This window comes from Venturia canescens, chromosome 7 (assembly GCF_019457755.1).
Source record: "Venturia canescens isolate UGA chromosome 7, ASM1945775v1, whole genome shotgun sequence".
NCBI lineage: Eukaryota > Metazoa > Arthropoda > Insecta > Hymenoptera > Ichneumonidae > Venturia > Venturia canescens.
Window position 1 is genome coordinate 14,385,184 of NC_057427.1, and position 13,017 is coordinate 14,398,200.

General features: G+C 42.6%; 1 protein-coding gene across 4 annotated transcripts in view; it reads right to left on the bottom strand.

The window, feature by feature from the left end:
• Positions 1-420: 420 nt before the first annotated feature.
• The window catches only part of nrm (neuromusculin), a 142,452-nt gene continuing 129,855 nt past the window's right edge, over positions 421-13,017 (bottom strand). For 2 of the 4 annotated variants that reach the window (XM_043422962.1, XM_043422961.1), the window contains 4 exons: positions 11,248-11,369; positions 7,803-8,789; positions 7,222-7,276; positions 6,020-6,495 (listed from right to left, as the gene is read on the bottom strand). In XM_043422962.1, the coding sequence (XP_043278897.1) occupies positions 6,149-6,495; positions 7,222-7,276; positions 7,803-8,789; positions 11,248-11,369 (1,511 nt within the window). In that variant the 3' untranslated portion in view covers positions 6,020-6,148. Of the gene's footprint in view, positions 553-1,981; positions 2,071-5,098; positions 6,496-7,221; positions 7,277-7,802; positions 8,790-11,247; positions 11,370-11,925; positions 12,058-13,017 lie in introns of those variants that run through there. The other 2 variants (XM_043422960.1, XR_006261465.1) reach the window with 2 other exon arrangements.

Genomic DNA, 13,017 nt, shown 5'->3' on the forward strand with positions numbered 1-13,017 from the left:
AAATTATATATACTTGTTGTCGCTCGTTCTTCGAGGGTATAATATAATATGTATAGGTTAATGGTATTTGTCTTCACTCTTAAAACTTCGTATGTATATTTGTTTGTTCTTAATTACATATTTATATAATCGTACCGGATTGTTGTTTGTCAGTGTGTATTCGCGAGGCGATTAATATACAGCATATTTCTGTAATATGGATATATATTAATGTATATGAATGCATAGTTTTTTTTGCATATACATGCATATTTATTCACGGATGAGGTTCTTTTCTGGCTCGGACATAAATTACATCGAAGATTCAACGTACCAAAATGATGTTTGTATGATTTATCATCGTGAAAGAGTAATGCAGTCTAATGAAAAGTGTGATTATAGCAATTCCTCGTTGTCCTCCGGTGCTCCGTACATCTGAGGCCTTCGCTCCGTTTGTTGAGGCTGTTTTCGCGTTTGCAGAAGAGCTATACTCGCTGCTTTGTAGTTTATAGGCCCGTAAGATCTGTAATCCACGTCGGCGTAGTCCAGATCCGAAAACTCCGGTTTGAATGGCTGTGCGAGGATAAGACATGTTTTTCTGTTTCATCAATAGGCTTCGCCGTATACGTGTGCACAAAGAAAATGGCTTCTTTAAGGCTAAGAGATTTGAAGAATGGGACAATGCGGGGAGGAAGTGAAGAGAATTTGTTTGAGGGGAATAATCGGAGCAGGATGAGGATTAAAACGAAGGTAAGAGAAGATTCGGTCTCGTGGAAGTTACCTTGGAACTTCTATGTACATATAAATACAGGTAAACCCATTTGCACCTCAAAGGTTAATGAAAAACTCAACGATGATTGGTTAGTAGTGAAATAGGCGATTAAAATCGACACGTCACTTTGTGCGCACTCTCCAAGCGATCGCTGTCAAGCCATTCGCGACAATATCAAAATACTCGATTACATTTATATATAATGAAGTATTTACAAAAGGGCACTGAAAAAAATGTCCCTCACCTTACGAGCAGTGGAAAATGTGCGGGAATTCAACACCCGCAGCTTTTGATTATTAAAACGAAATGAAAATGTGAATTGATGAGTCTTGCTGTCGAGTACTACATTGAAGAGGGAGTACGTTCGTCAAGATATTCGACAATACATCGATCAACGGAATTTCTCACCTTCGAATCGCTGAAAACGTTCAACATAACGGCTCGCATGTACAGAAAGAGGGCTCTTGAATTTTCAACACAAAAGCCTCGCCACAAAGCGTTCACACATGTACGAACTTTTTTTTTCGCATATCTCTATACGTATAAAAATAGCCTGCGTATCTCGTATGTATGTATGTGTGTCGACCAATTGCATTAAACGCAGCGATCGATTGGTCGATGTCACTTCGTGTACTACTAATGGCCACTCAAAACTCTCACTTACTCTCCGGGCAACCCGAGAGCATGGTCAATTTCCAGTCGTTATCAGCGTAAATAATGACGATAAGCCGAGTGTAAACCGAAATGTTGTCGGATAAAAAGAAAAAAAAAATGTAAAAACAAGAAAAATACCACGGCTCACCGAAGCCTGGGCCGCGGGAGCGATCGATTGAGCAATACGGCGTCTGTACGAGTGCCAAATCGTTCCAAATTTTACGTAACAAAGCAGACATATCAAGTATTTACACGAGAGCAACGAGATAAATCAACAAATGGATTGAGCGATGGTACGATTCGGATATAAATATCTGGGCTCACAGAGATGAGTATTAAAATGCAATTTTTGGTTTATCGTTGCACGATCACTGACAGATACCCATGCAGTTGGAGATATCAACTGTTGGCGACAACGGATGAATCAGAGTATTCCGAATTGTATCACAGTTACCGTATAATGGAAGAAAAAATGCAGCGTTTTTCTACTCTTGGCAAACACCGAGAAAAATACATAATAAAAGTCTAAAAGATTCTGCACGTTGTTACAGCGATAAATAATCACCTACGGTATACCTATCGATCCGTCGGTTGCCGTTTTCGATTTTCTCATCTTCTCTCTGTCTTTAGTAAATATACGTGTCGCTTTTTGTCGGCATACCATCCTATGAAAAAAAAAAAAAAATGTGAAAAATAGAGACGGATAGTATGAAATGATGTCGAGAAATGTTCAGCTCCACGCAGAAATCGATCTGTCGTTATTGTTATGGCTGTTGTTGTTGTTATTATTATTTTTACTGTTGGGATTATTTCAAGATATCGCAGTGCCAAGATCGGGATTTATGGTCTTGCTGTTTTCCCCGGGTTTTCACCCATAATCCTGGAGGAGGAAGCCCCATATCGGTCGAACCAAATTTTACATGACAATGTAACTCCTCCCGTGCATCACACGAAATAATGAAACATTATGAAAGGTGCATGTAAATATATATATAAATGGATAGGGTTCGAAGCACCGCAGCAACGAGGGAGAATGACAAACTGAAGAGGGACCCGGAAGAAATTTAATAAAAGGGTAAGCTTAGTATACAGAGTTGAATCGCGACATTGCAATGCTTTCTGGCACGGAATTCGGTTGTTTCTAACTTTAGTGGAAAGTAGGGGTTTCGAGTCGCGCTATTCGAGTTTACGGATGTACTACATGTGCAGGTAGATGTATCTTTACCATTGATAGCGTGAGAGTATTTGGCATTAGGAAGATTAAATTGCGAACAAAGAGACACGCGATCATTGTTTCTCAATTCGTATATGTAGCGATGTTCACCATATAAAATGGAAACTATCGTGAAATTTGAGCCATCATTTGAAGCATCGAATCCTATAGAATCGATCGGAGTGCTTCGGGGCGAGTGCCCTTTCACTTATGTTTGTTTGAAAGCCTTGATTGGTATAAACTTTTAAAATATTAATTTCCTAACGAGAATCCCAATGCGAGTTTTCGCAAAAATACCTCACTCGTGAGTTTTGGCTTTATGAGCAGAATCGCGTCAGCTCACCAGGAGAATCCATACAAATTTAGCATCACTAAAGCAGAACAATCGGAATGAACTTTCGTGAACGGGAATAATATCACGCTGTTATTTGCTGCGAATTTGATTGTTTTTTATGGCGAACAGATGAGTACGCCGGAAGACACGGGAGCAATACAGAGGAGCACAGAACGGAGGCTAAAAGCATTTGTGTTTCGAACTAACGTATCCCATTCGCTTTCACAATTGCACGTCAACACACATGCGCGCAAGTAGAGAGTATTTTCGCGATGGGCCGGGTAGAGAAATTTGCAAACGGAGGAAAGAGAGCCGCAGGAGGAAACGTATACAGCCTTCTGGCGTATCTTTAGTTAGCACGTGTCCGCGACTCCGTTCCCGAAATTACGGAAAATGTTAAGGATTAACACGGCGCAGAAACTCTACCCGCGGTATGTTTAGGAACCGCAGTAACGTCTGTCTATTCCAACCCAACAAAGCCGAAAAGTCCAGGTACACATTCACACGCAAACATGGATGCAAACACATGAGCGAACGCATGTACGCTTGTTTCGAGTAGTCGTTCCGTACCGGATGAGGCTATCGAAAGCGGAAGCTCGGAGAGGAAACACGGAAGGCTTCTTGCTTCTGCTTGCCACTGCGAAAAGGAAGAAGCCTTCGCTGTGAATCACAAAGGTTTCCACCCGGCAAAGGATCCTATTTAAGTAGCGCAACGATATATACATATATAAATTGCTTGTATACGCGTTTAGAGAGAGAAACAACTAGACGACACGCCGAAGGTACACACAGGAGCTTCGACGAGAGTATGCGGAGGAAACGTCGGGGCTCTCAGGTCTGAGTAAACCGGAAGGTGCTGGAAGAGCAGAAATCTAACGGAGCGTTTATTGCAAATGGTCACTCCTACAAATGCTGCTGTACAGTTACAAATAAATATATAAATGCATCCGAATATGTATATAAATATATGGTATAAAGTATATAGGTACCAGAAATCTGTTGTTTGCCACATTTACCATGGGTACGGGTGAGCAAGATTTATCACGGAAATGTCTTCTGTAGCTTGGAACACTCGCGCGCCTTTTTTTGCTGTTCTAATCTGAGAGAATTTTTTTATCCTTTGCTCATATTTTTTTTCGATTGCAGCCGTAGATTTGATGAATTAAGCTGTTTTCAAGGAGAAGCATAAATCCTTAAGCTGATTATAAAGAAATGAAGCTCAATCTGGCGCACTATTATCAGAGACGGCCAAAACGCTCATACGTAACGATACAATCGACGAGATGATGTTATCGTCTCTCATCCCCGAAGGATCGTTAATTATTCTTTCGATTGTGTATACAACAGTTCGGAGGTAGATTCTGATATGCGATAGAATACAATCTTGAGTGTACCTACTGTCGAGAGGCAAATGGATTCTCGGAAATGAACGGCGCACGAGATGGAGCTGGAGCGATTACAGGCACATGATATCCGGAATATATACTATGTTCCATAACTGTGGACCATGAGTATACACAGAGGGAACGGCAAGTAGTTGATCGGCATACAAGGATCTAACGCATGTCCTGGATCCCACTAATAGCCGATGTTGAGATCAAGCATATTTGCGTAATTACGAGAAGTAGAACATCGAATCGAGGATTAGTCTGCATATGCGTTCATGTTTAATATGTACATTGGAGGAAATTCAAGAAGATCGTCGTCATGTAAACTGAAAATGTAATCGATTCGCGCACAGATATGTATGACGTACATGCGTTCAAAACGAATTGATTCTCCATAGAAGACGTGCGAACCTATTGGAGACAACGTGTTCCTGATGGATGAAACTACACTGGTATTTACGCAACGTTGAGAAATATCAACTGCGTGAACAATCCTGCAGTGCTCGGCTTAACCACCCAAACGTTTAGTGAAAAATGTAAGTGTCGATGATGAACGCAATGAGAAGAGAGTTTGGCAAGTTCGTTCGAAAACGATGCAAGTTTATTATGATAATTCGGGGATGAATAAAAACAGAATAATCCAGTGTGAATGATTCTTATACTCGGCTAATTCGGGCACTAGCGTCTAGAAGTTGAATAAGTATTGCGACGTAAAAGAATATGAATTTTGATCCCGATCGGAAGGAAATGTGTCCTACCTTCAAACGTCGATTTCCCGACCGACGTCACGAAAGTGTAGCTCGGCGTAGTGGGTGCTCGGGGGGTTGGAGGAAGTTGCGGATAGGGTTGTAGCGGACGAAGACGACGACGTGCTGTTAGTAGTAGGAGCGTTAGCGGCAGCAACGATCGTCGTCGTACTGGACGTTGTATCATCGAGCAAAGTGACGTTCGTTGTCGTATCAGCGGTGAGAGTGTTCGTTATAGGAGGTGACTGATTGCTCGCTCGTCCTGAAAGACCCATCATCTGTTCCGACCGCGCATATCCGCTCGATGATCTCCTCGACTTTGTCGAGATTTTTGTGTTGTTTGCAAGATCGTTGTAGTGAGTATTGTTGCCACCACTCGAGGGTGGATTTATCGTCATTGTGGAAGGGGGTGTCGAGGGCATGGCGATGCCCCCGGTACCGGTGACGTACTGGTTCGTTCGACGTTCCCGTTGTTGATGAGAGCCGCTATTGTTGCTACTAAGACTCGTGCCATTTGTAACGGGAGCGGAAGATCCATCGATATCGCGATAATCACTGGGGCATGAGTTTATGGCGTCTTCGTAATAGTGAGGATAAGCGATCTTGTAACTCTCCGGTATACCAAGATCTTGACGGTACTGATTGTATTTAAGGGCCGAATTTGTATCGCCGGCGCTACGACGTCCACCAGGCATGTTCGTCGTTGTCGTCGTTTGTGACGACGCTGTCACGTCTGAGATAATTGGAACACCGCAATTCGTGATTGAATTTAGGAGATCACTCGTGTCACTCATCAAAGCTCCACCACCGCCACCACGGAGACGGCTCTCCGCATTGGCTCGACTACGGTGCTTGCTCTTTCGATCGTTGTTACGATCGCTGTGTTGTTTCCTTTGGTACTTTCTTCTCTCGTTACGGCGTCCACCGTGTTGCAGTTGCTGATTTGATGCTGAGCGACGCGACGATTGTTGTAACTGATGATCGAGAGCGTAACTCGATAATTCGAGGTCAGAGGTTCCGTGTATCAGGGACAGTGGTGGACTGTTGCTGCTACTCCGATTTTCACCACTCACGACGTATCCACGACCGTCCTCGCTCCGATTCTGAGGATGATGTTGATTCGTCGTCGCGCCGAACTGATGATGATGTTGTCTTCCAACTGTGCTGTGATTTTGTGCGTGAACTGGCATGAATGATGTCTCCAGCGGGCTCACTATCGACGAATGATAAAGACTCCGCGTTAAGGGTAACGTCAGTTGGCTTAAACTTCCGCTCGGCAAACCGGTTCCTACTGTATTGTAGTTCCCGTACTGTTGCATCTCCTGTGGTTGCTGTTGAATTTGATAGTGCTGTTGCTGATGCTTTTGATGCTGCTGATAGTATTCTTGATAGTTGTACAGGTTGTTCGACTGTAACAGTTATTGTTAGTACTTTGAGGGATAGAAGCTGGAGGCTGTTAGAGGGATAACGTTTTCTTGAATCTGCGCGAATATCAGGGTCAAAGGTCTGTCAGTCACGGGGATTTGGCAAGCAACAACGAGTGGCTTTGGCATTACATATTTGTTTGGATCGTACGTTTGAGTGGACCGTAAAAACAATTGTCAACTTTATATCAAGTAAAGCATCTCTATCATATTTTTATGTGTCTGTTGAGTTGGGTCAGTTATTTTACATCCGCGTGTACATTCTAGTTAGAAGCTCGTGCTCTCGAAACATATTGAAAACATTTTTCTCTATGTTCGAAAGCAACGTTACTGCTCGTTGCTTGTCTACGTTGGCATAAACATGAACACATGGCTAAAGTCAGCGTTGTTAACTCGCCACACTAAATATCTATTTGTTGAAGTTTAAGAAGAACTGCAATCTGATAAATTTAATTTTGCCATATATATATATATGTATATACAAATCGAGTTGAACTAATTGGACGTCGTCTACGAGCGTGTAGTTCAAAAAGTGCGAGTGCAAATAATGAAAGTGCATCTAAAATTTATATACAAATTTGTGTGCATGTGGTGGGTAAGGTATACATGAGAGTTTTTAATACATATATGATATTGAAAAATAAAAAAATAGGTTTAAGCAAAATGCGTGATGACGATGACTGGATGAAATTGAAAGACAAGAAAACTTACTTGACTCGCGGTTGACATGCACAAGGGCGGTTGCTACGTAGATGCCCGGATCCAGCTTAGCAGGAATGAAGGAGGAAAACATGTTTTTCCGATTAAAACTGACAGCATCCAGCCGCTTTCGTCATTAACTCTCTGTTTCTCTCTAATTGTTTGTTCGTTTCTTTCTTTTCTGTGCACTACTTTTTCTCGTCTCGCGTGCCTTCTAGATCTGATTTCAAGAACACGCAACGATGCAATGATAAACAACAGTGAAAGTGACATAGCATAAAGTGACATAGAGAAGAAGAGCGAGAGAAAAGTGAGAGACAAGTGCCATGGAATAAGAACATTCTTCAGCGGCTGTGTGCGTATTGCTTGATATCGGAATAACCCGGGATCGTCCAAGTGTCCTGACCACTGATCTTCAGAATGTTCAATAACCTCTCAAGAGATTTCGAGCCTTCCCGAAACTCCCTTGTCGAGAGTATGCTTGATTTTGAGGACAAGTGGCAAAGTCACCCGAAACTTGGAGGATCTTGTGAAAATACGCGAGTTAAATTGTCTTTCGTGCCGCGTTAATGGACCATTAGTGGATGACGAACCTTGTGTTTGGTGATCGTTGATGATGACGATGACGTCGATGATAACGCGGTGATATCGGTTTTTTTATTTCTCGATGGAAATACAGGAGGGGGAACGTTTTGATACGTGTGACGCGAAGGATCTGTTTTTTTCGATCTGGGTGCCGGTATCGGTGGTATCTTCGTACCAAAATAGTTGCTCGTCGTATTATCATTGGAAACGTCTTTCCTCGTGGCCGGACTGTCCGGCGGCGATACGTTCGGTGGCGTAGGCGGTGGAGTTGGTAAAGGACTGGATGGTTTGGAGCGGCCCAAGCTTGAGGTCGGCGTGAGGTCCGGTGTAGTGGATCTCAAGGTTGTAGCAATGGTGCTATTGCTGCCCGTTAATAGATTGTTCGCGGCGTTGATCGCACTTTTGTGTGGGCAACTTTTGACGATTGGTATGGCATATAGCTGATAATTCCGGCGCGACTTGGACAGGGAAGTTGGTGATTTGGATGAGAGTGCAGCAGCCGCAGAGGCGGCGGCAGCGGCAGCGGCTTCGGAATGTTTGCGACATAAACGTAACGAGTAGAAACGGGAATGCGTCTGTTTGTGCTTTCTACGTCGTAGCGGTTTGAGCGTATTGTACTTTGGTTCCGGTGAGTTGGTTCTCGGCATATTGTTCGGAGAATAGTGAGGTCCCAAGTGGCTGCTACGGTTAGTGGCTGATTCGTAGCCGGAACTGGCACCGCAGAGACTCGTACGACGGCTAAGGCTCGCCGGTTGGGACGAGCAAGGCGACACTGTCCCTGAATTTGTCGTTGACTCACTTGTCCGTTTCTCCATTCTCCTCGTTGTACACTCTAAAGTACCGATGCTAACCGTTGTACCCGTAGATTGTATTGCGTTAACCGTGGACGAGCTACTGGTACTCGGCTTGACGATATTCGTACTGTTGATGATGCTGATGCTGTTGCTGTTGCCATGCAAAGCCGAAACTCGAGCAAACTTAGGGGAGGTAACCAACTAAAACAAAGACGCGAGAGATCGCAAGGCGCACACGGCACTACAATTAACGGCATTGCATCTATGCACATGCAGTTTATATACGAATGAATGTTGTATAAGTATATATATTTAGTAAGTGTGTTGAGCTTTGTAGATGCAACTGTATTATATATATATATATATATGTCTGTGCGTGGTGTATCTTAAACTGTGGCCTACGTGGGCCAGGGAATTTCTCTTCTCGTCTTACGTCGTGCCTTATCTGTCCCTTTTCTACACAAGTGCATCGTGTCCCTCGAGTACGTCCTCTCGATTACACAACGAGTGTACGTACAAGTACACGTACACACACGCATATATATATAAAAGGATATTCTAGCTATACGCGTGTCCCTACATATATCTCTGGAAACCTTGAGCTAATAGGACACGAGAGCTTTTGAGGGTGACGCCCGTCAATTAATTAAGATATATATATATGTATATGCAACTCGAAACATTCGTATCCGGCCCGTATTTATTTGAATTTCTCTATATCTGTAGCGCGTGCACACCCGATACGTGTGTATGTATACGGTATTCCCCGATCGCTCACGGGCGAATTTATCGTGATCGCGATTTTCCTCTCCTATTTCTCCACGACGGAAATCCACCAGTCTGCCCTCCGCTAGGGCATCCTTTACCGCTATGTTTACGTATCTTCCCTCTATCTATATATGTACACATGCATACCTACACATATTTATATATGTGTATGTATCAACTGTGATATACACACGTCTTATGCAAATTGTTGTAAACCGGCGTGGAGAGGACACGATGCACACGATGCATATTAATGTCGTTAGTTATATATGCCGATGCGACTCTGGTTTCCTGTTCCGACTTCCTCGAGCTGTGCGCTCTCTTATTTCTCATCTATCGCGCCGCTCCAACGTACTCGAATCGTCCCCTTCGACTCTTCATCGCTGACTATCAGCCTTGAACCAATCCGCTTTTTGCACCCGCTAATTTTTTTGTTGACGCTTGCACAGAGTATTCCCGGGGTTCCAAAAGTCTACTGGTACACAAGGATCGTTATTGGTGGAAAACTTGTATCTCTACGATGCGATTCCGGTATAAAAATTCATCTGGAATGGAAGTGCTACCGCGAATTGATATAGCAACTGCTTTTCGAACGTTACTTCGATCACCGTTCCGCGAGATCTTACGTCTCTCAACCGAACTCCCGTGCGTGCTCTGTAATATAATTACTCTGCGGGCGTGCTCCTATCTTCCTTGAGGTCGTATTCCGCCTTATAACCTACACCCTGCTGCTGCATACTCGGCTCGAGAAATTTCCATAGAACTCGAAAGACGAAACGCGTTTGATGCTTTGAAGGCGGTGCCCGGGATCGCAGGAGGCTAAATTATCTCCGAATCTCTCTTCATAAAGGTAGTAACAACATGAGCTACTGAAAGAACTGGGGTTTATCAGTGTTAATCGAGCAGATCGTCGGACAAACGTTCGGACAGGTTAATCTTCCTATTGAGACTTTAAACTCGCCATAATCTTCGTGATAACGTTCTAACGGACAGCTCTGACCCGCCCGAATAAAAGCGAATACACGCTAATGAATCCCCATTTCATTTAGTTAGTCGATCGAATAAACTCTTATTTGGAACCTCGTATTGGTTCAACGGAGAAATGGCTAGAAGCGAAAGTAATAAAAAATGTTTTTTTTACCGCGTTATGTAATCAGCAAAGTTTTCAATTTTGAATCAGCTCGTATGTTAACTTCATCATATAATTCTGTAGTATATACGGATTCATATACCTACGCGGGTGCTCATTTATCACGGTTCGTCAAAACCACCGGCGCCGCTGCCACGGGTGCAGGCAAACATTTCTCTATCAAGAATCCACTGACAAACAATTTCGTATATACATATAGATAAACATTAATTGCACTTTATGTATATGTATAACAAATATATATTCATATGTAAAAGCATGATGTGTAATTGTAGAAATTTCAGGGAGAATAACACGGATGGTATAATGTATAAATTTACCCGAGTTAACTAAACTTTACTCATTATTTATTCGCGATCCTTCCGACATATTCAACCCGTTCAACCTGAACTAACTCTTGGGTCCACCTGCTTATCATGCGGTTTAACTGTGTTAATTGAGTTGTTCAAGCCCTCTTCTCACTAATTTTTTCGGCGGTCCTTTTGGCCTGACGGATAAAAATTCGACGCGTGTATATGTTTCTCGCAACTTTTTTGTACTGTCAATTGTGTTTTAGAGCGTGAATTTTTAACGGGAAAACAACCATGCGCAAATCGAAAACAGCGTACAAAAATTCATACAAAAATGAAAAATCGTCGAGAAGAAAACCACTATAATGAGCTCTCATTGGAAATGTGTTCACTATAATAATAGTTGCTTGGTTTTTGTTGATATTATTTTCATGAGCATTATTTCACTCACCTTATTGGGTGGCGTTTGAATTCCGTGGAACGGCAAGTTTTCGTAAAATGTTTTCGTCTCGGGCTCCGGCAAACTCTCCGAAACGCTGTCAACGTGATTATTGTTCGTTGCTTGACTGGGATCTGAAATAATGTAAAGAAAAAGAGAACTCGATTTATCGTGAGATTAAAAATTCTCGAATCGTGATGTCCGCCCTTTTCATTCAATTTTTCCTTTCTCACTCTCGATGAGGAATATATAATAGCGTACTCGAGTGATATTAAGTGAAAAAGTGAACTCCCTAAACACGTAGTTCAATCAAAGAGCAAAATCTTTTTCATCCTCACGTTAATCTCAAAGTACACTAATTTTTCCCTTAATAAATATCCATATGACGAATTTCAGTTCTCTATACGGTACAAGTGAAACTTGCAATGTGTGTATGTGTGTGTGTGTGTGTGGGTGTGTGTGTGTAGGATTTTCGAGCACCAAAACTCGCCAAATGCCGCAAGCCATTCGATCAAGTTTATCCAAAATTAAGCCAAAACGAACATAAAGACATTTTTGGACCGAGAAGAAAAGTATAAAGAAGGTGTCATTCCTGCTTGCAATAATTGATTTATAGTCACGCATTCGATCCACCGAAAAACGCCGATTTCAACGATATTTTTTCTCCTCGGCATAACATACGGTACGTACCTGCGCCAGGTTTTTTGCGCTTACGAGACACGATCTGGTTGAGGCTTATCGGTCTCTCGGGCAAGGCCGGTGGGGCGCTCAGTTGCAGAACTCTTTGTTGATGAGACGGTGCTATTCTCTTGTAAGTCACGGCTGAACGATAAGATAAAAAAAAAAAAAAGAAGAAATGGACAACACTCGTCGCGGTGACGAGCAATCCGTTTTCAAACATTAACAAAAGAGGCGTGCGACATGCAAAACACATTAATGCATTAAATTGCTAGGTTATATGAATATGGCCGAAATATTGGAATGGGGGGATAAAGATAAGGGATAGAAAATTTGCAGCGAGATGATCTAACGAATTCCCACGCTCGCGAGCCCCGATAAATCGAAAAAACTCTTTCTAACCCCCTCACTCACTTTTACCGCTTGTACGGTGCCGTTTATACGAGATTTTTTGTTGCATTCATTTTTTTCCTCCTTTTTCCGCGCCTACGACGCTCCTCATAGCGTTGAATGTCTCTCCGTCTATATCCGTTCAATCCGTTTTGTTCGCTCTGCCCTCCTCCCCTCGCGTCCCTTTGTCCCGACGGATATATGGCGAGTGAAAAGTAGATAGGAAAGATTGGCAGAGCAAAAAAAAATAAATAGAATGAAAGAGAAAGAGAAAGCGAGAGAGAGAAAAAGAGTGAGACAAAAGTATGGAAAATGTTCGAGACTCGCGCTCCAAAAGCGCAGATAGCACCGACAGATTGCAATTTTGATATCCCGCAGAACTGCTCGCGACGTCAGTTGTAGGTGACAATATTATATCGATCGACATCCACGCTCCTCTCTTTTTTAGCTTCCTTCTCTCTTTGTAATCGTTCTCATATCACATCGCAAAACTTTTCGAGCGTGTAAAGGAATGACGAAAGAGGAAAAAGGAAGAGAAAAAAAGATCATAAGCTTTCCGCGATCCCCCTTTATGACAAGATATAAGAGGAATATCGTACGGGACCATCTCGCGGAGGAGGATCAGAATGAAAAATTGTACAGTCTATTTCAGAATTTTTCAAATTTTCAATTAAAAATCCCCGGGTTTTCTTTACTATATGTTTTTCAATACAT